At 36.4% G+C, this 26,607-nt stretch overlaps 1 protein-coding gene across 1 annotated transcript in view; it reads left to right on the top strand.

Moving 5' to 3' along the window:
• Positions 1 to 19,107: 19,107 nt before the first annotated feature.
• Positions 19,108 to 26,607, top strand: part of LOC145694068 (transmembrane protein 151B-like) — a 549,858-nt gene continuing 542,358 nt past the window's right edge. Inside the window, exon 1 of the mRNA XM_081770209.1 lies at positions 19,108 to 20,016. Within this exon, the coding sequence (XP_081626335.1) occupies positions 19,975 to 20,016 (42 nt within the window). The 5' untranslated portion in view covers positions 19,108 to 19,974. The remainder of the gene's footprint in view (positions 20,017 to 26,607) is intronic.

Below are 26,607 nucleotides of genomic sequence, written 5' to 3'. Positions count from 1 at the left end.
TTAATGAAAGAAAAGTAGGAAGAGTAACAAAATTTGAAAATTCATACCGTCAAATGGGGTGAATAGAAACATGGGGGTGAATAGAAACAAACACTCCCAGATTAGTTTTGGATTTATCTGGACGTTAAATTAATCAACAAAACTGAAATTTCTTAACATAGTCTTATATGACTAAAGTGTTCACAGCAGAGACAAAATGTTTTAGTGAGTTGGGAACACTGAGGTAGATGGCAGCAGCGTTAATATATTACTGAAATCCTACACGGTATTTTGGCACTCCGCAAACTTTCTTGGTAAGTATGGCATTTTCATATTTGTTGCGTTTGAACATATGCCTATTTTGTAGTTTGCTGTTTCATTTAATGAGGTTCATAGTAAAAGTTTTCCTTTTGTAAATTATTTGTAATCAAAATTTAACTTTGCTGGGTTAATGTTATGATTTTTAATTAATGATGTGAATAGAAACACTTCTTGAGGAGTGGAAAATTCTTGAGGAGCGAAAAAAAGGTCCTGATAGGAATGAATCAACCATCTGTAAGAACAAATTTCCGTCTTCTTTAAAAAAAAAAAAAAAAAAAAAAAAAAAAAAAAAAAAAAAAACTGAAGGAGGTAAATATAAGGGCTGGATTTGAAAAGTGTGGAATTTTTCCCCTTTCTCGAGACCAAGTACTGAGGATGCTGCCAAAAAGACACACTGAACGAGAAGAAACAGAACAGCAAGAAACATTTCAGACTGTAGACCGTTCCCTTATGAGTCTTCTCAAGAGCATGCGAGAAAATGAAAAAAATTAAACAAGGAAGAAGAGAGTACGAATAGATATTGTTTCTGGTAAGAATTTTGGTTTGTTTTCTGAAAACGATACTTTCATCAAATCACAACGAAACTTACTGGGCTCTCTTACTCCGACAGCAACGGAACGAACGGATCTCTCACGAACAAGAAAGTTGATGCATGTAGAACACTCGTCATCAGAGAGCTTCGACTATTATTGTCTTCACGATAGTGACAAAGATTTAAGTTTAACCCGTGTATTGTCGGAAGAGGATAAAGGCAACACTCCAGAAGACAACATTCCAGACGATCACGAACTAGATGATGGTTTTCTAAAGCTGGTGATTTTGCTGTGGTAGAGGTTTATGGGAAGCTAAAATACTCGGTGAGGCTATTCACTACCCAAGTGCGAAATTGTGAACATGGTGGATATATGGGAGTGTTTTATAAGAGCACCAAAAACAATGAAATTTTCAGAAACTTTTGAAGAATCGTTCTTACTACATGAGGATACTGTGAAGAAACTGTTGGGTCCTATTAGGAGTTGGTCAGCACGCTTTAAGTATATGATAAGTTTCCCTAGTAATTTCAGTGGTTAAGTCTTTTTTTCAAATATCATCAAAACTGTATGGTCGTTTGTACCTACTTTGTACATTGTATTGTTTTATAAGTTTGTAACTTAGATAATGTTGGTCTTATTGAACTTATATCTTGTAGATATCAAATAAATAATTCGTTTCAACAAACACACTGTTTCTTTTTACCTTTCCAATAGTATAAAAGGAACAACAATGAAAATAAAGTCATTGTTTCTATTCACCCCTACCCATGGGGTGAATAAAAACATTAAGAAAAATCAAGGTGAAGAAAAGTGGAGTTGATAAATTAATATGATGTTTACTTAACTTCATTCGCATATTAAGACCGGTTTTTTGGAATACTTTGATACGCGAAATCTTTAACGTCACCAAACTTATATACTCATATAGCCAAAAATGTGTTTCTATTCACCCCATTTGACGGTATATATATATATATAATTGTACTATACTATATATATATGCAATTTCTTTCATGAACCATTTAAGTTATTTGAACTTTTTTCAACATTCAAAATCGACGCTTCGGAATATTGCCTTTTAACTTTGTTAAGATTATCAAGACAGAAATATCTTGCTACTCAAGGTAGGTAGGAATATAATCTTTATGGTACACTCCGCATCAAAAAAATTGTGACAGCTAAAGCCGTACAGTTAGGCCACCCAATATGCACCTTCTTATCCCATAATCGTGTCAATAAAAGAGAGCCCCTCTCTCTCCTCCTTTCTTCTTTCGCACACTAAAATTAGCTAACAACATGAGCGCAATTCTGATTTCAAACTATACGTATATTAGTTTCGATAAAATGAAATAACAAAACCGAGACGAAACAAGATTCATAAGTTGATGTAGGGAGAAACTGAAACACACAATGAAAAGTTGAAACCAATGGATGTCTATTACACAAAGATTCAAAAATGAGCAGAGAGAGAGAAAAAGAAGAAGAAGAAGATTAAGAAAAAGAAAAGGAGAACAGATAAAACTGTGGAATTTACACGTAGTAAGAAAAGAACCTAACATTATAAAGTTCCGTTTCCAGAAATCCAACATTAATATAGAAATAACGTTTGTTTTCACATATTTTTTCAGAATATTTGAATATATAGACGATGATTCAAACATTCATTATGTCACTTTCATAATGGATAGCATACTCAATTTCCAGCAGAACTTTATAACTCCGAGACACATCTAGGATAATGTCAAAAGTTGAACACACATGCTTTGTTTCCGCCTGGTTCGATTGCAAATTCGGTTCTGTTCATTGGACGTACTGATCCAAAAACACACTCTAATATACCCAGTACATAGCCATGGTCATATCATCCATTTCAGACTACTAATGCAAACTGAACAAAAAAAAAGGAAAGAAAAGAAAAAGAAAGAAAGAAAGAGAAAATTGAAGAATGCTATTTTACTGCCAAATTTCTATCAGAAATACCCTATATTAAAAAAAGAAACTGTATCGTAATTAAAGTTACAAATGTTCGAAAGCAAAAGTTTATGTTCCGCTTAGATGTAGCATGTTTCAAATTTCAACGTGAATAAAACACATTGAATTATAGGATGGAAATAAATTTTGTGTCGAACTAGTATAAATAAAATTCTGTTTTCAAATAACGAAAGAGGTTACCATTTTCTAGTCTTTTCCGAAGATTTATCTGTTCCGAACACCCAGCATTGATTTCATCTCTTACGGATATAACGTAATTTGCACAGATAAAATGAACACGTTAAGAGCTCAAACGTATCATGGTGTCAGTCGGATGATGTAGACCACCACTGGGGGTCGATGATTCAAATCCGTAGTGACCCGGTAATTCGACTGAGAGTCGGTAACCCAGAGGATAAAAAAGAGATTTTACTTATTTCCGTGCGTTTAAACAGTATTTCTATCAGAGTTGACCAGGACTGGAGATGTTATCCCCAGAGCAGGAAAAACATGACGCCGAAGTTCCCAGTTAATTAGATTCTCCAGACCAGATATATCGATCTCTTGCTCCGTTTTAACTTTGGAACATGAAGTGCGTGTGTGCGTGAGAGAGAGCGGGGGGAGAAGTGAAAGATGTAAAGACAAGATAGGAAAACATCAAGAAAGAGAGAGAGAGAGGGGGGGACGAATATAAATATAAAACATACTTATCATACGGAATAAAACATACGGAATCTAACCAGGATTTACCATTAGGAAGTCTAGCACGCTACCACTACACCACCGCTTGCTTTAGTCAAACTTTGTTTAACAAATGGTGTAGTATTTCTTTCTGAGAACGATAACAGGAAAAGTGTATACTGCAGATCAATGACATCTTTGGAATGTCCTGGTAATTACCTTGCCCTTTCCCAACCAACATTCGTAAATTGTCTGTATCATGATACATGTGTTTGCGTCCACATTCTTACGTATTGCTTGTCCAGTATGATAAGTCGATTCTTCACAATCACTTTGTAAAAAGCTAACTTTGGCGTGAACAGGATTTGAACCTATGGTAGATAGCTGTATTGTTCATAAGGCCAATACGTTACCCCTACACTATCGGGCCATCTGAAATTACAACCCAAATATTACTTAGTTTAGCTCTGATCTTTGGAACGAAACGGCTTCTTCCTGTAACGTTATTTGCACCAAAGTGCACAATGAAATTCATTTATCCGACGGCCTAGAGAGAAATTAATGCCCACTAATAAAGGAAAAACATATAATTCAGGAAAAAGTAGTGAAATAAAACATATTTTGCAATAAATTCGCCGTGCAAGTTCAATAATTCTTTGAACCACCCAACCGATCTCGATCAAATTTTCAACATTGATAAGGCTCGGAAGCTTTTTTACCATTTTATTTTAACGGTAGAACTTAGGGTTAGGAGGAGGAGAAAAGGATTGATTTATAATAATGAATGAAACGTAATAACTCTTGAACCACCAGACCGATCTCTATCAAACTTTCAACATAGATAAGGTTTGGATCTGGGACGACTTTTATCATTTCAGTTTGACGGTGCAACGTGGGCCGGAGAGAGGGAGATATATGTTAAAAAAATGAAAATGAAAGTGACTGTCTTTGTGACTTCATCACTCTTGAACCACCCGGCCGATCTCGATCAAATTTTCAACATAGATGAAGTTCGGGCCTAAGATGGTATATATATATTTACTTTGACGATATAACTTAGGTTGAAAAGAAAGTGGAGTTAAAAATCATAAATAAAACATGATAACTCGTGAAACAAACGATCAAACTCGTTCAAATTTTTAACATAGGTGAGGTTAGGACCTGAGATGATTTTTATCATTTCAGTTTCACGAGAGAACTTGGGGAGGGAAATGGGAGACAGAAATATAAAAATAAATAAAACTTAATGACTCTTGAACCACCAAACAGATCTCGATCAAATTTCCAACCTAGATTAAGTTTGAACCTGAGATGGTTTCTGTCATATCACTTTGACTTAAGAGATGGGGAGGGGAAGGGGCATTTAAAAAATAACGAAAAATGACCGCTATTAGTGGCGAAACTATAATTTTTGTAGTTGCTTAGATTAACAGTGACACATCTGATCCTGTTTAAATCCAAATTCAGCCAAGCAACTTGGAGGAGGGAGACATATAAAAATGATCGAAATAACCAATATCAGTGTCGAATTTATAGTTCTCCATCTCACTGAGATGAATAATGACACTGCAGATACCGTGCCCCACAACATGGGGCGGGGAGGGGATATATAAAACTCATCGCAAATGACCGATATCGAAATGCGTTTTAGTAATACTAAACAATGACTGAGTAACGGAACATATTACTATTTTTCTCAATTTAACCCAACGAAGCGGGTAATCGATGCTAATAATAATAATAATAATAATAATAATAATAATAATAATAATAATAATAATAATAAATGTTCACATTCACAGTAGTTGTCTATTATTATTATTATTATTATTATTATTATTATTATTATTATTATACTGGAAATAAGTAAAATCTCTTTTTTATCCTCTGGGTTACCGACTCTCAGTCGAATTACCGGGTCACTACGGATTTGAATCATTGACCCCCAGTGGTGGTCTACATCATCCGACTGACACCATGATACGTTTGAGCTCTTAACGTGTTCATTTTATCTGTGCAAATTACGTTATATCCGTAAGAGATGAAATCAATGCTGGATGTTCGGAACAGATAAATCTTCGGAAAAGACTAGAAAATGGTAATCTCTTTCGTTATTTGTAAACAGAATTTTATTTATACTAGTTCGACACAAAATTTATTTCCATCCTATAATTCAATGTGTTTTATTCACGTTGAAATTTGAAACATGCTACATCTAAGCGGAACATAAACTTTTGCTTTCGAACATTTGTAACTTTAATTACGATACAGTTTCTTTTTTTAATATAGGGTATTTCTGATAGAAATTTGGCAGTAAAATAGCATTCTTCAATTTTCTCTTTCTTTCTTTCTTTTTCTTTTCTTTCCTTTTTTTTTTGTTCAGTTTGCATTAGTAGTCTGAAATGGATGATATGACCATGGCTATGTACTGGGTATATTAGAGTGTGTTTTTGGATCAGTACGTCCAATGAACAGAACCGAATTTGCAATCGAACCAGGCGGAAACAAAGCATGTGTGTTCAACTTTTGACATTATCCTAGATGTGTCTCGGAGTTATAAAGTTCTGCTGGAAATTGAGTATGCTATCCATTATGAAAGTGACATAATGAATGTTTGAATCATCGTCTATATTTTCGAATATTCTGAAAAAAATATGCGAAAACAAACGTTATTTCTATATTAATGTTGGATTTCTGGAAACGGAACTTTATAATGTTAGGTTCTTTTCTTACTACGTGTAAATTCCACAGTTTTATCTGTTCTCCTTTTCTTTTTCTTAATCTTCTTCTTCTTCTTTTTCTCTCTCTCTGCTCATTTTTGAATCTTTGTGTAATAGACATCCATTGGTTTCAACTTTTCATTGTGTGTTTCAGTTTCTCCCTACATCAACTTATGAATCTTGTTTCGTTTCGGTTTTATTTCATTTTATTGAAACTAATACATGTATAGTTTGAAATCAGAATTGCGCTCATGTTGTTAGCTAATTTTAGTATGGGAGTGAATAAAGGAGGAGAGAGAGGGGTCTCTTTACCTGACACCTTTATGGGATAAGAAGGTGTATATTGGGTGGCCTAACTGCACGGTGTTAGCTGTCGCAATTTTTTTGGTGCGGAGTGTGCAATGAGGAGACAAATTCTTTTTTAATCCTCTAAAAGAACGAAAAGAAGAAAAAACGTGACTTTTACTTGGTCCAATTATCATTGAACTGTGTTTATTTACAGCCTGATATAATAATTAGGAATCAAGTTGAAATAAAATAAGCCGCACCCCCACCTTATTGAGAAAATAGTGAACGAAAAGAGAGCAGAGATAAATTATAGTAATAAGAGGGATTAAATAGAGCTAGGGGCAGATGGGTTTGCCAGAAAGACCACAAGAAGTGGCTAAGGCAGTGGTAGTGGAGGAAATAAAAAAAAAAAAAAAACTTGAAGCAAAAATCTTATGTGAGTCCTTCATGCTCAAAGATTTAACGATACATATTAAATTGTATTCACTCTCGCGCTAGTCTTAGCGGCCATTCACTATTTATGTTCACTATCTTATTCCTTTCTACAGAACTCAGAATTCAGAATCGACCATCGATTCATCGATCTGAGAACTATTACTAACGCTCTGCGAGCAACTGATATTTTTGTTCACTCAGGGAGGATTGTTCTGGTACAGACAATCGACATCCCCTTGCAGTCCGTATTGTTGACTCAAGTGGGAGCCCGTGGCCATCATCACCTATTATTTTCTTCATCTATTTTGTGGAGGGCCAGTGCTTGCACTGACCGACATCTCGGCGAGGACGTATTGCTGCCTCAAGTGAGAGCCACAGTGGGCTTCCCCTAGCACCTACTCCATACGTTTGCCTCGAACATTCAAGTTATATTCTCCGTTAGGTTAAACCATCATCATGCCCCCCTCCCCAACGGGAGCGAAGGGTACAGCCAAATCCGGTCACTCTGTTGGTACGAAGACTTCTAAAGCAGATACCTCGAAACAACCTGAGTCCCGATCTCGATCACGATCTCCAATTGGACACTCCAAGCAATCAGAGTCTAAGAAACCACGGCATTATAGCTCTGATGGAGAAGGTTCCACTGCCTCAATGAAAGTGAGAAACACCGAGATGGACTGGGCTAATGCCCCACCATCTCCAACTTTGCCAACTAATCAGGATACAATGTATAATTTCATATTAAAGAACTTCGACACTAAGTACCGAACTGCACGAGCAATATTCATACAAATCAATAAATATGTACCGCGCGCAGATGTGCATCAAATTATACCTACGAGAGACGGCATCATCTTAAAATCTCCTAATCCTAATTTTCACATACATGTGCGAAATAAAGCTACCTTTGAAATCTTTGGACCGCAGGCTGTGTTGACGCCTCTTACACCGAGCCAACGAAAATCACCTCCACCTCCTCGTCGTCCACCATTGCTATCAGTTGTTATCAGGGGCATTGAACCTGAACTCACCGACGATGAGATATTTGATGAGCTTCGCTACGAGGGACTCGAAATCAAGAAATGTATCAGGATACGTAACAACACTGGTCCTACCTACCTCGTTCGTGTCTTGACCGACCAACAACAAATCATTGATCCTCTATTAGCTAATGGGGCCTATGTCTATCGCCGCCGTTACAAGGTAGAACCGTCTCGAACGCCTCCTCCGCTTCCAATCCGCTGCGAGAAATGCCAGACGTATAATGATCATTACACTCATAACTGCACCAACACTGTTAAATGCGGATATTGTAGCGGGAGTCATCTGACCCGAAATTGCCCAAATTCAAGTGCACCTCCTCAATGCACTACGTGTCCGGAAAAACATCCAACTTACAGTTATCGCTGTCGTGGCAAGCCTGCACCTACCCCTGATAAGCCAGAATTAGTAGCTCCCATCAAAACTTCCGATGACCCCACTCCACCTGCAAACTCGCTGACACATCCTGTTACAGTAGAAGACCTCTTACGCTTCTTAACTCTCACCTTACAAAACATTCTGCCATTTCAACGTCCGCACGTTCTCAATCAAATCATTCACTCTGCTAAACTTCTCTATAATCTCCAACTACACGCCACATACAGCGGATCTAATGTCCATTTCCAAATACAACCTACTGAAACAACTGTTTGAACATGGCTTATCATCTCTATAGTACTACCATTCTTCTTGTTCTATACATTATGGCATACAACCTGTTATTTCTTAACATACGGTCTCTCCTCACACATCAAGTGCTGTTTCAGCAACTTCTTTTGGAGGAGAATATCGCCGCTTTTGCACTTAATGAAACCTTTCTAGCTCCTTACATTACCTGCTTTGTTCCCAAATATATTCTCCACAGACACGATGGACCTAGCGGCGCACGTCTGCACGGTGGAACAGCCATTGGTTTACAATATCGCATACCACATCGCACTATTACCTTACCACACACATTGCAGCTGCCAGAATATAATGTTGTATTATTATATCTCAAGGGTCATACAATAGCCTTCGCAACCATCTATGTCAGGCCGAGACACGATATACCTTACCAATTCTTTCAACACCTCTCCGATACCTACCGTAAATTCATTATCATGGCAGACATCAATTTTCATAGTAGGCCTCAATATGAGAAACAGCGATTTTTGGATTTTATCAGTCTTCATACCACCGGCACCTTTCATGTTCTACCACAGCCAACTCGCCCTTCTAGCAACTCCACACCAGATATCGTAATTTATTCCACATCGATCAACTCTCACATCACTATTGACGTTTTAGATTCTTTGGGGAGCGATCATGTTCCCATCAAGCTATCATTAACTACCAATACTTCTCCACAGAATACTACATCCAAGAAGAAAGTGTATCTATATCATCAGGCTAACTGGCCAGCCTATCATGAGACCATTACACACTCACTCTCAGATAACTTTGACTTAACGTCACAAGATGACCTTGACAACGCCGTTACCCGACTCACTCAGACTTTACAAACAGCAGCCGAACAGCATATTCCAACTACCTATATTACTCCGCATAAACCTAAACTTCCTCCACGATACCTACCTCTCATTACTGCAGCTCGGCGTGCTTACAGAGAATACACACGCAGTCGTAACTTAGAAGCACTTCGCCTCCATAGACAGTATCTGCGCATCACTCACAATTATATCGTTGCATACAAACGCCTTCTCTGGACCAGAACGTGTAACAAACTCAACGAAAACTCACATCCTACCAAATATTGGCGACAATTCAATCAGCTCATCGGAAAATTTCAACGGACGCCCTATCCATTAGTTGTTAATCAACAAGCACTATCTTCTGATCAAGACAAAGCTAACACATTTGCCCAACACTTTCAACATATCTTCACTCCTCTACCTGGTTGGCATACTCCATTACATCTAAACGAAGCTGTCGATAGTCGATCTGACCCAAACTTACCACATTTACAACCTAATCTCAATCACACCCTGGAGTTAGATCATCCACTTGCAGTAACGATTCAACCTGCTGATATCCAGGCCACACTCCTCAACAAACGAAATTCCGCTCCAGGCTTTGACGCTATTACCTATACACTGATTAAGAACGCCCCTCCTGTTGTCTTCACCATACTAAGTATCATTTATACATTCATACTTCGAACTGGTTTTTTCCCCATAACTTGGAAGTACTCAAAAGTCTTACTTTTTCCAAAGCCTAATAAGCCTCCATCTGACCTCACGTCTTATCGGCCGATACAATTAACATCTACCCTAAGCAAAATTTTGGAACGCATATTAGTTCGCCGCCTCCATGACCATTTGCAGAATCACGAGTTACTTCCGTTGCACCAAGCTGGGTTTCGACCTAACTTTAGCATTCTAGATCCCCTGTTACGCCTCAGTACTTCTATATATAACCAATTCAATCGAGGCAATCCATCTAGCCTGATTACCTTCGATCTAGAAAAGGCGTTCGATAAGGTTTGGCACCAGGGTCTTATATACAAGTTATACTCTTTTCAACTTCCCCGCTCTTACATCAGAGTTATACATTCCTTCCTTACAGCCCGACTTGCCTACATCTCCATCAATGATGCTCTGTCCTTTCCAATCTTTTTGAATTCTGGCGTACCACAGGGATCTTCTCTTTCACCCCTATTATATTTGCTGTACGTATCCGACTTGCCCACTACTCCTAACGTACAACTTTTCCAATTTGCTGACGATACAGCATTTCTGGCTATCGGTCGGACAATTACTTCTATTCAATATAGCCTTCAACTGGCCATTGATGCTTTTGTCGATTGGTGCGACATCTGGCGCTTGGCAATCAATGCTACGAAAACGCAAGCGATCGTTTTCTTACCATCTGGACGACGATCACGGGTCCATCGAAATCCCCAACTGCTACGTCTTCATGTTGATAACAGCCCGGTTACAATCCATAGTACTCTTAAATATCTTGGCGTTGTATTTGACTCCAAGCTCACTTGGATGCCTCATCTTCTTACTGTCATCGAGAAAGCCAAAAACCGACTCAATTTACTAAAGCGCCTAACAGGTACCACGTGGGGTCTAAATTCTTCTCTCCTTCTCAATACATACAAGGTTTTCATGCGCCCAATTCTAACCTATGGTCACACAGCCTGGATATCAGCTCCCTCTAAATATTATCTTAAGTTAGCCATTCTTGAACGCCATGCGTTTCGTTTAGCCTTTCGCATCCGTCTTCCGCATCCGACACGCCTTCTTTATGAACGCATCAATTTTCCTCCACTATTATCACATCTCGAGGCCCTCCGCTCAAAGTACATTCAGAAACGCATTGAAGCTGCTCATCCCATATTCCTGAGCATTCTCCGCAATGACCGAGACCATGACACTCCCGCTGTATATTATCCCACACCTCTTCAGCATCTGATGACCCTTTATCATCTCAACATCGGCCAAGACAACATTGATCCAGAAGTTTATGACATTTATCATCCTGGCACAGTTTCACCACTCATCTATCCATCTCATGCACAGTAAAACCATCCACTAACAGGGCTGCCTTTGTCTCCATCAGTTCCTGCGTCGCCCCAGGAACAGAAGATAACAGCATTTGTCTAACTAACATCACCCATGTGTTGTGGCGTCGTAGCACTTCACCCTCATACCATCCATCATTACAGATCTAATGATTGTCATATACTTAGCTGTTAAAAATCATGCTCTCATAGCTCTTCATGTATTCAACTAACCACTATATGTTTGCTGTATCTATTCATTTCAGGCACCGCAGTTCCAGCAAGATCATAACTTGTATGCCAGCCAGCCAGCCAGTCTGGACCAGCACCCACCGTAACTGAGGCTTGTCCTCACACAATTGATGACCCTCCCTATGCAATATGAAATATGAATAAAGTTCCAAATGATTTGATTATTAAATAGCACCTAGACCCGCTAATGATACCTCTGACCTCTTATGCTTTTCTGTCTCTTACCGAAGAAAGGGCGCAACCCTTTGAACGGTTAAACGTTAAAAAAAAAAAAAAATCCTTTCTACTTAGTACATAATTCAATTCGACAAGAGGGAGAGCGGTGCTCAGTGGCAGAGTTCAATTCGACAAGAGGGGGAGCGGTGGCTCAGTGGCAGAGCGTTCACCTCCGGTGCTTGGGGTTCTTGGTTCGATCCCAGCTCGCGTTGTGTGGACTTTGTGGTGGGCAAACACCGTGTTCGTGGGTTTTCTCAGGGTTCTCCCGTACAAACAAAATCTAAAAGAACATAAATATAGCAGCGAATACGCTAGTCGGGTAGATACTAACCGGGAACTACGAAGCATATCGTTTTATCGACCGATGCGTTAAAGAAATATATCATACATACATTGTCACATATAAACATACATCAATAAAGTATCATCATTTTCATAAATATGACTATCTTTAGTCGCTTCGCTGTTGCATACCCAGTTTTTCACAAATTTTCATATCTATTACTCAAGCATTAATCTCGAAATTCACGACTAGAAAATGAGTAACGGCGTGGGGTCTATACAATGCGTACTTCGAAAACGCATATGTGTAATCACTATACTATATACGTCAAGTCCGGAAAGTGCCACTGCATGTTCACATTCGAACACCAGATTGTCTAAATTACAGATGCGCATATACCCAGGACAAAAGAAAAACATGATATTTGTTCTGTAGTACCATCAATTTATCTATACTTATTCATAATTGTTCCATTCGCGAAGCTATCTAATTTCATGAAATTGCTTTGACATATCAAGTTCCGATCTGTAAACGTAGCCCGCAATAGAGACACATAATAAAAACAAACTTTCAATATCGCGAGCCAATGTTTAAGCACTCATAAACACATACACTTTCACGCATACTCGCACATTGTACCTTACTATGTGGCTAAAAATATAAATGGGCTTACACAAATAATGCTGTCTACATTATGACGCGCAAAATTACACACACATATATAATCTATATATATAGGAAGAGAAAATCTATCAGCTCTTCATTCATTATACAAACATTTATTTACTTAAAGGGGTTCATCCTCAAGACTCCTATCAACTTAGGACGCCAATTAATACTCAGCGCATCAACGCCTTTACATATACTTATGCCACGTTATTTGAGTATCTACTACTCGAAACTATAACTCTTAGAGTTCGTAGTTGTCGGTCCTTTACAGGACAGCCAATTAGAAACTCTAACTCCCGGATAAACATTTCTGTTAAACATCGAATAACGAAACGAAAGTTTTGGAAATACTGATACTGATTGTTACCGAACAAATATCAACATTCCTCTACGTTTACACTTCGAAACTCGGATATACCGTAGTTATAGATTAAGTTATTTACTATTTATTTGCATACATTTCTTAAAAACAATAATCAAAACCAAAGAACTTTTAGGCCTGGTCGCGAATCGAAATTGTCTACACTCGAAAATGTCAACAACATTGTCATCTACCTGTAATACAACTATGAATAACTATTCATGGATGTACTGTTAATAATTATTTACTATTTACATAGTTATACTGGAAGTATAATATATTACCTTTGTTATCATACTACAATCATTTTCACAGTTTCCATGCAATTTGCCGTACTGACGACATGGTTTCAAACAATCACTAAAATTTACTGTTCAAGCTACTCGAGATCAGCTGATTGCTGTTAAACATGAACATGAAGTTGAATTTTACGTATTTACGAGCTATTAATGTTCGGATTGGAACGTAATTTGTGACATAACTAACTAATACAGTCTAGTTACTGATTCTACACATACCTTAGCTAAACTATTTCGTACAAGCTCGTAATGTTGACAAAAATCCTGTTTTAAAGATTGCTTTCGCTATCATAGCCTCTCTCTCCGGGTCAAGAAAGAAAATTAATCTCGCGCTTGAACATACTATGTTAGATCAAAAGTTTGACTTGTAGCACGAACTAAATTCACTCCAATATCTACATAACGATTTTATGCGTATATATTAATATAGGTGGCACTATATCTATTCACATACGGAGTTATGTTCTCTACACAGAGATGAAAATTTTTGCACTAAATAAATATCACTTGCTAACAAATGTGTCTTCACTCACTTAACATTTTCACTAAAACTACATACTACTTTATGCATATAAATAAACATAAATACATCCATACAAATAAATATACGAAACGTAACAGGAACCTATGTATCCTGAACTGAATTACTATTTCAATTTAGGTCATCATATTATTGTCTCAGGCTGTCGTGGGGAGAGAAGATAGATGAAACAATCATTTTTTTTACTTAAAACTTTCATTTTCAAAATCATGCCGAAAGTTTATACGGATGTTTTTCTCTCCTTATGACAGAGACGTTGAAAATGTGGAAATAATTTTGGTACTAGGCGATCACTGACAAGAATCTGAGTAAACAATGTGAGCACTCTTTACTATAATGTGAAGACAGTGTCTTCATTCGTCTTTCTCTCTTCATGTCTTTCTTGACATTTCTTTATTATGTCCTTGTTTCTCTGTCTTCTCTCTCTATCCAACTGTATCCCTATCTGATTAATTCTCTCTTTTACATACATTCTCCCTTCTTGCGCCTGTGCTGTGCCAGAGATAAACCCGGGCCCCTTTGCAAAACGTATTGACGAGGCCTAACCTAAAGATAAGCGTCCCGGTCCACATTTTCAACTTCTCAAAGAAAGAACATTTGTATAAACTTGTTGTAACGGAAGCACTATACAAATTGAATAAATTATATCTTATTTAATGCTTCCTCGTTTTCATTGTTTCCCTTCTCTAATATATGTCACTGGAATTTTTACCTCGTTTTCACTTAACATACTAAACGGGTAATACGCTTTCTTTTACCACCGATCAAGTGCTGTATGCATTACTAACAAAAAATACTCCTTGGAGTGGACGTCCTTTGGATTTATAATCTAGCATCTTAACGACTACCCCAAGATCACTGCTTGATAAGTGTTTAGTTGCTGGTATATTTGTTCACATTTGTATTTTATGTTCCCACTTCGACAATTTTTACTCTTTTTTTCTTCGTTTACCAGCTGTTTTGGATTTTTCTTTCGGTGTTGTCCTTTATTTACACCATGTACTATTCGTATTCAAAGTTTGTGCCAATCTTCAACGTCTTATTTAGATTAGGTTTTTCTCCTTACCCTTCACTACACATTTGATTAATTTATGGCGTGGGAGGCCCGGGTTCGATTCCCGGTGGGAGCGCATGTGGTTCGGATTCCACGTTAATCAGTAGGTCCATGTCTCATATAGCCTCGCTGCTGAACGAGACGTTAAACTCAAAATCAACTCAACTCAACATTTGATTAATTTAATTCTCACATTCTCCATGGTTAGAACGCAAGAATGCTAGACTCAAAAAAAGAGATGTACATTTACTTTTCTGATAGAGAGTATCTAAGATAAACTTCCTCTCATGGATTCACGATGACTCATTTGATGAGCGCTCTTCTCTTGTGTGAAGAGTGCCTCCAATGATCACTTCAGATTTTTCCTGGGAAGGAGGAGGGAAATTTGAATATATATGGGGCAGGGGTGGAAATAGAGTTGCGAAAATACTGGCAACTCATGGCAAGTATGGTCGAAGACAACCCGGCGAGAGTTTTGTTGCTCCGGGAAGAATTTAGCACTCGGACCAACCTCTGAAATCATCACTGAGTGCCTCATTCGGTCTCACATCATGTGTGTTTACGATGGGTAACATCGTGTCCGTGGGTTTTCTTGGGTGTTTCCCTTTTCCTTCGACATTATCATTCCCTCAATTTTTAGTAAGTAATTAAATAAGTCCATGGAGTATCTAGTGCCTCCTTTCCTACCAGAGTCAAACTGTTCCATTGCAGCTTACTCTTCTTTTGTCTTTATTCGACTATATTATTAGGATTAACGAAACATATGTCAGAACTATATAATGAGTTTTTAGCTTGAAATATTCATATTTAACACTTCACAGAAAGGATTATAATAATAGTAAATTGTGGAGTGAGTTTTTCGAGAAATCAGTTGCACCAAACCTGCTAAAAATAGTACAGTATATTCTCACTATATCATAATGCAAATATCGAATTAATATTTGGTGTAATGAAAGTTCTGTGTACAGATGATAGAACAGAATGTCAACAGAATTAGTGTTGCCAACAATTTACACGTTTCCTTACTGTATCAAACAGGTAAAAACATCAGAACACCACTAAAAAGGTTTTAAAATCACTAATAAATGCCAATAGAAGGAACTGATAGCTAAGAAAGAAGTATATCTTTTACGCAATGAAGTCTTCGATTTATTACCGTATTTGATTAGTGTAAATACAATTGTAAGATAAAACAAATTACTTTTCTATCTGGAAGTCAACAAGTAAATCAAATCAGACCATCTTAATGCATGAGATCACAGAATTATGTCTAGCATGAGGCTTCACCACTCTAGCTTGTCTAGGGGCCTTTAATGTTGTTAAGACGGCACTGTTTCGATACCCACTGGACATTCAATGGGTCAATTACTTGTAGGACTACTCCATAATTGATGCATACAATAGACACTTAGTAGAGATCCTAAATAGGTGATCAAAAGTACTGTGTTTTGTAAATTTCTGTTGATGAATACATCAATAGACAGTTATATATTTTAATGTACGATATACATTATGCATGATCATATTCAATCAATGTCGAAACAAGTACTTTTATGGACTCCAAGCAGTGAATACCTATCGGATGCCCACTCTAATTATTCATGCACTCATTAAATAGAGGAATGGTTATTTTTTGTTGATAAAATACCAATGCATTTCTCTCAGAGGAGAGGATCAGTAATCCAAATACTTAATAGAATTGGAAGAATAAAAAGTGTTAGTAATAGGCCATCTTAACACATGGAGCTAATGGTCACTTTCCCAGAGGACCAATGAGCAGAATTACATGTATACCTGTAAAATTTAATCGTAGGGTCTTCAACACACTGTCTATGCCGAGAAGCCCAAATGCAAGACCAAATAATGTAAACTCTCTTTATCTTCGATTGTCTGTACAGTTTGAGACGAGAAGGAATGTTCCACTGCAATGCATAACTTGTAGAGTTATCAATATTCTGCATAACATATTTGAGAACTTCTTACTAGTTTCAACATTGTATCTTCTCATAGAGTCCACAACGAGTGTTTAAAATTGAGTTTACACTATATGAAGTCATTTTGTTTCTCGTTTTCGTTTGTATAATATTTATTTAGCTAAATATCTGACTTCTACATCTAACCAAGGAAGTACAAATACAAACATTCTAAGCGATAATAATTCATAGAAAGTATAGTCAACATTAGCATCTGAGTGTTTTACATCAGAAACCAATAATCTGAGTACTGTATTGCCACTTAATGAGAGTTAAGTTTTGCCACTGAAAAACGAACTTAAACGAGACGTTTCAAGAGAGCCCACCAAAAATTTCAAGTATATTTAAAGCTCATTAGAAAATGAAAGAAGACATACTGAGCGCTTCAACATTGTCTGGAAGTCTCTGATACATTTTTAAGAATAAAATACAGAGACTAACTCACCTTTCTAGCAAACTTTTTTTTTTTTTTTTTTGGTGATTTTGAAAGATCTTCCGTTCTCTTAAATGAATCTCATCGGAGAGTTTTGTTTACTGTTGCTTCACTGAATAAACTGAAGGCAAAATCAAAATGGAAGAAAGCATATACTATGTTTCAGGTGATCTGTTCACTACACAATATCCACAAGTTTTCCACCAAAAATGATTCTTAACTCACTAAATTTTCCCACTAGCTACCAGACTGAAAATTTACCCAGTAAAGAAACATTCAAAACCAAAAGATTTGGTGGAAAATGCTGCTTTTACTTATTTATTTATATATTTCTGGGCATCACAGGTATCTATGGCCTTAAGCCCGTCACGTATGAGAGATTACGTTTCTCGATGAACACGAACGATGCTTTTAATGGTTGAAATTTATGTTCTGATGACTTGGAATGGGCTGCGAGATGCTTCATAAAATATTAATAATATGGTAACCACTATAATCACCAATATTTTGTTATTTTCATTTAGTTTAGTATACTATACGTTTGATGACTATAATACTATAGAAGCGTTACTAGTTAGTAATGTTAGAAACAATGGTAGTAATAACTTGCAGAAAACTTGCTTAAAATTTGTGTCCCTAATTACACTAATGTCATTGGATTCTGGGCTTGCCCCTTATTGAATCTGGCAATACTGTGACTTCAGGGATGGGGTCCAGAACTCTAGTGAGTTCGACTTTGCCTTAAAAAGCTCCCAAAGGATAGGTTTCTGTAAGTTGGGAATACTTTCTTTAATCTTATCGGACGTAATAGGAGTTTATAATTGACATAGTGACATTTAGATACTTCGTAGGCCGAGGTGGCTTAGTGGTAGAGCATTTACGTCTGGTGCGAGATGTCTCAGGTTAGATTCCAGCTCGCACCAGGAGGGTTTGTGGAGGACAAACACCTTGTGCGTGGATTTTCTCGAATGTTCTCCCGTTTCCTTCCACTGTCTTAATTTCACTATTTCATTCATAAATCGTCTCTTTTATCCTGCACTGCATAATTGAGAGATAAAATTTAAAGATTTAATTTAATTATTTTAAATTTAGATTTTTAAAATGCTTTTTTTCTTTGCTGGATGCTTTCCTCAACTTACTGATTTACTTTTCGTCAGTTATTTTAATCAAAAGTAATACATATAGATAATCTGTATGTCATTTTGAAAATTCATGTTTTAGTTTTATTCGGATAAGAGATATATTTTCTTTTAAACTTGCAAATTCTAATATCTAAAACCAGTGCATACGAAATGATTTCATTCTTATTATGTGAATATGATAATTGATTTAAAGTTACAAATGCTAAATATAAACGTTCACGTGCTGTTCAATTATCATGTGCGAGTGGGGGGAGCGACAAAGCGCATGCATATAATATGTGTACGAGAATAGTTTTTATCCGTGTCCCCCTCTTGTTACAAAATGGAGTGCTTCCGCGCGCTCTCCTAGCAACCACGCAACCAACTAAACATTGCCGTCAGTAGGTTGTCTACCCGCTAGGCGAGTGATCAGTAGGAGCCGTGCGCATCGTGGTAGCAAGTCAACAAGGGAGAGGTTTGCCGCGCGTTCTCCCTTTACGTTCGCTTATGTTTGGAAAAGAAGGGTGGCGAAACAACTCGGAAGTTGGGTGTGAATGGAAGAAAGAAAAACAAACCCGTGAGCGGAAAAGGCAAAAGACAACTAAAATTTAAATTTATTTTGTTCTGTGGTATAATGTTACCACGAAAGTTTATTTACATTTTCGTAGCAGTGCAGTGAATTAAGAAGTAAACTATCAAGTGGAATTGAATATACACAAAAGTATTTGTCCGCAAAAGTTATTTAATTAATTTGATATATAAAATTGATTTAGAATATTTGTATTTTAGAGCTTGTCGATAAAATAATTTAAGCTCATTAGCACAACGTAAATAATTTAAACCACGTTTCCTCGCATTGAATAGCGAATGAATGCGAATATGGTATTAAAGAGAAATTTACAGAGTACTTTTCATTGTTTGTGACATCTTGATTGGGAATATGGAGAATTTGTAAGAAGTGATCAACTGGATTCGTATTACCCATTCACAAAATAACGTTAAGAGATAATTAGTTACTCAATGTTGCCAAATCTATTCGTAATAATGAAACGGAAGGCTTTATTTTTAGTGTTCTGTGTTATATATTAAGTTAACGCTACAGTTCTTTCTTTTCCCCCAGCGTATAGTAATGGAGACTAGAAAAGTTTTATTATGAGAAATGAACTATATCATTAACACTGTGAAAGATTATTTCAAAATATGTTTGGTAATCATATACGATAGTGCTGCATAATAACACAACTTTGGGAAGAAATACTTATGAATGGTTTTACTTCGTACTATGATGGAAAATGAGTAGCGGTACCAATCTTCTAGAGCAAGAAGGAGAGGAGGTAAGTGAACATTTTGAGAAGTGTCAGTTTATCAAATGAGTTTTTATATCCTAAAATTTTCTTCACGCAATTTTTAAATAACATCCTACTACAGGCTCGTAATATTGATACGTTCAAATTAATTAACATACGTTAGAACATTTCTTCATAAAGTCGAATTGGTTGATGTCTTCGAAAATTATGTTCTGAGAAACTTATAAATATATGATTTTCTATTTACTATATACAAGCACGATGGGCCAGTGGTAAAGCGCTCATCTCTGATCCTAGGAGACTCTGATTCGATCTCCGGCCTCGCGAGTTTGCGTTGGGCAACATCCTAACCATGGGTTTTCTCGAGGTTCTCTCTTTTCTTCCGACATCCACATTCTAAAAATTACTTCATAATCATTGGTATTCATTAATTTGTTAGTCCCCTTTAATTCAAAGGGCATAAAAGTGCGACGAAAAATAAGAAATTTTATTTCATTTCTGGTTATTACATTACTTTCAAAACATATTCTAAAAAAGTAAACTTAGGGCAGCATGGACAGTGGTAAAAGCATTCAGTCCCAACGTATCCTTTTAGACCTGTATTCGCTACATTATATTTCAAGTTGTTTCTCAATTGTTTCATAATGTTGCGAGAACACTGGAAAGTGTTCCCCAACGGGAACTAAACGTGGTACCATGCAAACGAAGAGCACTAATTATTCGAAATTGGAACACTTAAATCGCATTATAGAAATGAGTGTAAGAACAACCTAAATATATTTATGATGCTATAATTTAAAAGAATGCATCACAGCTTCCAACTATTTTGTTTTGGAAACAAGAGTTTAAACACTTAGTTTCCTCTGGAAATAACAGATTCATTTACTATGTAGAAAACAAAATAGCTTCTATAAATGCGAAAAAAAACATTTCATGGTCTGTTTGGTTTGCTGAGTTAGTTTCAGAACAGAAGAAGTTATAATTCCCCAAAAGTGAACGGATCTTCGATTTTTCCAAGTTTGATAAAAGTTAGTTAATACTTGAGTTTCAATATCTTCTCCTATTTGAAATGAATTTCTTGGAACTAGATCGAAACCCATATTTTCTTATCTTTAAAAGTAAGTATTTTTTCAATGTAGAATGTATGTTATTGAAATTCAAGGATTCATGGATAGTGAATTATGTTTAGGCTACAGGTTTTGATGCTGAAACGTATTTTTAAAACAATCTGAAACAAAACAAAAACATGTAAGCTGCAATTTATGTATATTTATGTCTCTATAAAACAGGTGAAATTCTAAGTACGTGGAAGAAGTCTCGAATTATTATGTTCATGTCTAATATGCTTATATATCCATGGCCTTCACAATGAATTTAAGTTATAATGTATTGCTTCTGTTGACTACTTAGTTCGTAAGTAGGTCAGTATTGTATTACACACTTAAGTTCCCTTTCCTAAGATAACATTTTTTAAAATACTATTTAGCACAGACTTTGAAATGTTTAAGAGGAACAACTAATGGTTTGGTACAAATATTTGCGTTACGTGTCACTTTTTTTGGTGTTACTAAAGCTGAAGTATCACTGATGTAAAAGATATTTTGTGCCTCTGGCACTAGGGTTAGAAGAAGTGGCTTTATCACCTGTACTGATAATGAGTACTATAGAGTGGTTCAAAAATTAGGGAAAAATATTTTTTCCCGAATTTCACCTGCGGCACTCCTAACATTTATTACACGACTGAAAATAGATACATTGGTAAAATTTTAAATTTTTACAACAATTTTTAATGGTTACGCAAGCCGATTGAAATTTTGAATACTATTGGTATATACACTTTGTCATATATATATATATATATATATATATATATATATATTGTTGTATATTTTGTATACATATCGTTATATACATATTTCACAACTCTACATAAAAGCACATAATTGCTGATTGTACTTGTATTATTAAAACTCTGTACAGTTTATTTCTTTACACTATTTATACACTTCACTTTCGCATATTGAGTTTACTTAGATAGGGTATTCTTTGAACAGTATGGATATTGTTTCCTGTGTTCCGCAACAACTCCTAATAGGTACTGTTTCTCTTTCTCGTTTTTTGCAATAATACCGTTATACTCTTTTGTGAGGGCACTGCGTGTTCTGCATGGTCTTTAAGTACTTCATAACCAGCTAAGCAGCCAGTTTTTGATTTCCATGTCCCCGTATTTTGTGCAAGAAAAATTGTTCGAATACTCATCCGTTCAAAAAACTGCATCGTGTTTTTCGTTATCAAATTCTCGATCTCGACATCACTGGCGCAAATCCTGGGGGATGATGGGGACATGTCCCGCTCAATCTTTGAAGTGAGGGATTGTTTCCCCAATAATATTATTTGATTTTTGGGGGGTGGGGGAGAAGTGTGATGATTTGTGTCCGACTGTCATTTCATCTACAGCGCCTGATATATAATATACAACAGGTTCACCTCAGAAATCAGATTCATCTACTGTAATATGAGTTTCATGTCCCCTCCCCCAGAATAAGCCTCAAATCTGCCCACCTCCAAATGTTGGAGAAAACTGCTCCCCAGATTCTCCACAGCATTGTTTTTCAACTCCATGAATATTTTAAACAGCGTTTAAAAAAGAAAAGGTTAAGGGAACGGTCTTACCCGTCCCCTCCCAATGTTGAAGACAGATTTGCGCTTCTGCTTGGCATCCTGTAGTGAAACAAGAGCATCTCGAGGTATATGCAGACGCTTTGGAGGCTCAACATTACAGGTGTCTGTGTTTAAGTTTTTCACCATTTCTTGCTTTGTTTCTGCTGCCAGTTTGTCGTCCAAGAAGCCAAGCCCATGAGCTCTTCGCTCTAGTACCAGAGATGACCACACTTTTTCCGTAGGCTTTGTAAACGGCTAGATTGTCTGTTTCATATTTAAGAAAAATTTTCAGGAAAGATTTCCTATTACCATTGCATTTATGATTTCAACTCGTTTGAAGAACGAACGACTGAGGGTAACTTCTTCCAGATTGTGGCCCAAACCTTTGGCCGCTCCTACTATAAGAAAAATTGCTTTTTCGTCAGTTAATTTCGAGCTGCCTAGCATAGAAGCAAATTCGGGAGTAACAACTTTCCTTCAGGTTTTCTGCTTTTATTTTTGCCTGAGGAATTCTGCAAAGTACGCTGCTGTGTAGGTTTCTATTCGTCATAGTTTTTACTTGATTCCAAATTGCTGCTACTCTCACTATCGATGGAAACAAACAGCGTAACTGCATTAGTGTCAGTGTTAGCATTAGTATTTGCATCCGTCAATTCATGTTTTCGTTTCTTCTTGTTTGCCATCTTGGCTTCCTTTTGAGCAAGAGTTCTGTATACTGACACCGTATAACCACATCGTCCCTCTTCCATGTGAGTAACGAGAAAATCCTTGTCTTCCTTATTTCTGATTAGTCTAAGGGCATCCTCATGTGTTATATCAAATAAATTATTCAAACCTGCATTCATTCTCTTTCTGTTATTGTAGATTTTCGGTTCTTGTTTTACTTTAAATTTGCCCATTGGCCCCTTAATTTTTCGAGTTTCACAGTTGCACGCTTTTCCTTACAAATTGGAATATGAGCCTTTTCCCAAAATTGTACAGTTTCTCATAAAACATCTCTAGCACAATCATGGATTTTTTAAAGGTTAGATGTTGGTGAAAAAACGCAAAACATAGCCGTTCGAAGGTATCTTACTTCAGGTCAGAGTTTCCTTATCTTTTCCTAGTAAATAAAGTCTAGTATTATTTCTAGTGATTTCTATTTCTAGACAGTAACGAAGTATATATTAACTTTATCCCAAAATCACTGTCACACTACAGTCCAAGACAAAACTGCATCACCACACTTCTACCTTTTATTCTGGTAAATAAACGGGAACAATCAGCAGCTATAATTCGGCATATCAGCTTACTACCACCAAATGTCTCACCGACTGCGGTGTTCCTGGATTATAATCGTAAAACAAATGAAATATGATTTCCGCCACCGGAAAACAAAGTATGGCTGCATTTTACAACGCAGATGGTAACAAATTCATCATTGCAGTGAATTGTTTAACATTTGTAAAGTTTACATCGTTTTTTTTTAAATTTGTAAAGTTTACATTGTTTTTAATGGCATGATAAATACAAAACGCAAGGGATGCATCAAAGGGAATGATATACTAATATAACGTGATAAAACAGCCTTTGTTGATCGTTGTTGGAACAACATCTTGTGCAGTGGCATGGTTGATTTGTAATAAATAATTACATGAATTGGATATAGGAGAATAAATGCACAAAACCAGCCATATAGTTACAATAAACCACTAATTTTGTTAAACTTAAAGTGGATTGCGCAACCTCTAAATATTGAATTATTGATTTGAAATTTTGCATGGATAATTTATTTGGAAGGGAGAAAAAATTTAGGGGGTGTCACGATAAAATTTCAAACTTTCGAAATTTTGGACCACCTTAGCGTACTAATATATTAATTGAATTCTATCTTAAAATTACTAGAGATGCAACACTATGTGTTTATGGATCAAAATTATTGGGAAAGACACAAATGTCTCCAGATTTAGAAAATAGGCTTACCAATTCCTGTAGATGAAATTTCCGAAAAACATTATCGTGACTCATAACTGTTTGACTATGATCCGTACAATGCGGAATCGGAGGAAGGCAGCACAGAAAATATTTCACACACAACAATATAACAAACAAAATTATAAGATAGTAAAGTTTAAATAAATTACTTACATTTAAAAACTGAGCAAAATAGTTACTCTCACATTTTTACCTTGATGTTATATTTTTTTCTGTAACCCGTACATATGAGTAAGGATTTTTCTTTTCTTTCCTTTCTTCTACTTAAAAATATTTCTTTAAAAGAAATTCCGGATATTGTACTGTCCAGATAGAGATTCGGTTTGTTGTTGTTGTTTTTGACAGAGACATGTCAATTCCTGACAATCGGGAAAAATTTCGGACGGTTGACAACCCAATTGGAAATAAGACTATTCAAAATCAGTAGTTAAAGATCCGAGCATCCCTCGGATTACACCTATCATACAGAGATGCAAATATATCCTTTGAGTCACCAAAATCCACAAATCCTGCATATATTTATTATGTTTCTCCAGATTAAATTTGAAAAAAGTTTCAATTGTGCGTTAGTGAAGGAACAAACTTATCATCAATGAAGTTTGTCAGCTGCTTAAATTATTATTAAATTCCTTCTGCACGAGATTCAAGAATTAACTAATCAGAGTAAAACATAAATAGCATCTGCTCAACTGTAGAAAACGCTCATCTGGATGTGATGAAACACAAGTTTATCACTTTCCTTATGTATTTGATTTGATTTGATTTTAGTTTAGAGTCCCTTTTAGCATCAAGGCTATAGGTCTATGGGACGTGGATCTACAGCTTAACGTAAGTTCCAAATCACATGAACTCCCACCAGGAATCGAACCCGGATCTCCAAGCCGCTTTCCTTATGGAGATTTCTACTTTATTAATACAAGGTGGCCCATAAGTAGTTATACAGCACCGTACTGATCAGCTCATTGCTTTTTATATCATTTCTTATTGTTATTCATCAGGTAGACTTAGTTTCTTTATTATTTGTTCTTAATGTGTTTTTACTTACACCTTAATCTCGGAACAGCCGAAGCAAGAAAACCCATAAACTAGAATATTATACTCGATCAACGCAGGGGTATATACCTACCTTTCGGCCCTTGCATAATAAGTTACAACTTGAATATGCCCTATGAACTTCCATTAGTACACAGAGAAAAATCCGTTCTCCGGACAGCGGTATATTGTACAAATATACGGAATCCTCTTGCTTACTATAGAAACCAGTATGGAGCATACCTTATGAGTATGCTACATGGGCACTGCCCTTAGATGTTACATCATGCCGTTACAGGATGTCTGACATCTAACAGTTTTCCGTATATCACATGCATATACTTATGTTACCTTCTTCAGCTATATGTTATATACGTCCATATGTATGTGAGATTCTGACCGCCTACATTGTTTCATACGGAAAGTACGTATAGATGGAACACTTATACAGAAAGTATTATAAAACATGCGTTTTCAGTTATACGTCTGCTGTACGTTAAGTCCGAAACTACAGGAATTACGCATGTAACCTATCTTTTTAAGTACGCCAGTGTGGATCTGTAGTTTAAGGTGAAATATCATATAGCGTCATGCATTCAAATTTTAATACTCTCCCATGAAAAGAACCCTGTGAGCAAATACACAAAAGGTGTGCGCTCTAGCCACCAAACCAGCGTATAGAACTAGATAGAAATTAGTATATCTACGGGATAGAAATGGAGAAGTTACCCACCTTATTTGTAACGATAAAAAATCTGGATTCGACTTATGGGGCTGAGGATTTAACTTACTGCTTTTCTCAATGCATGGTATCTTCATCCTTAAAATCAACTCGTCAATCCACTGCTAGAAGAAGGTCTCTCAACTTTAATCTATAAATCTTCTATCCTGAGCAATTCTTTTCTATGTCCCTCGTCAGTGTTTCTTGGCGTCTTCATATCATGTTTTATG

Source organism: Thermobia domestica, chromosome 9 (genome assembly GCF_964235325.1).
Source record: "Thermobia domestica chromosome 9, izTheDome1.hap1.1, whole genome shotgun sequence".
Taxonomy (NCBI): Eukaryota; Metazoa; Arthropoda; class Insecta; order Zygentoma; family Lepismatidae; genus Thermobia; species Thermobia domestica.
Note: the sequence above shows the minus strand (reverse complement) of the source record. Positions and strands in the feature narration are given on the sequence as shown.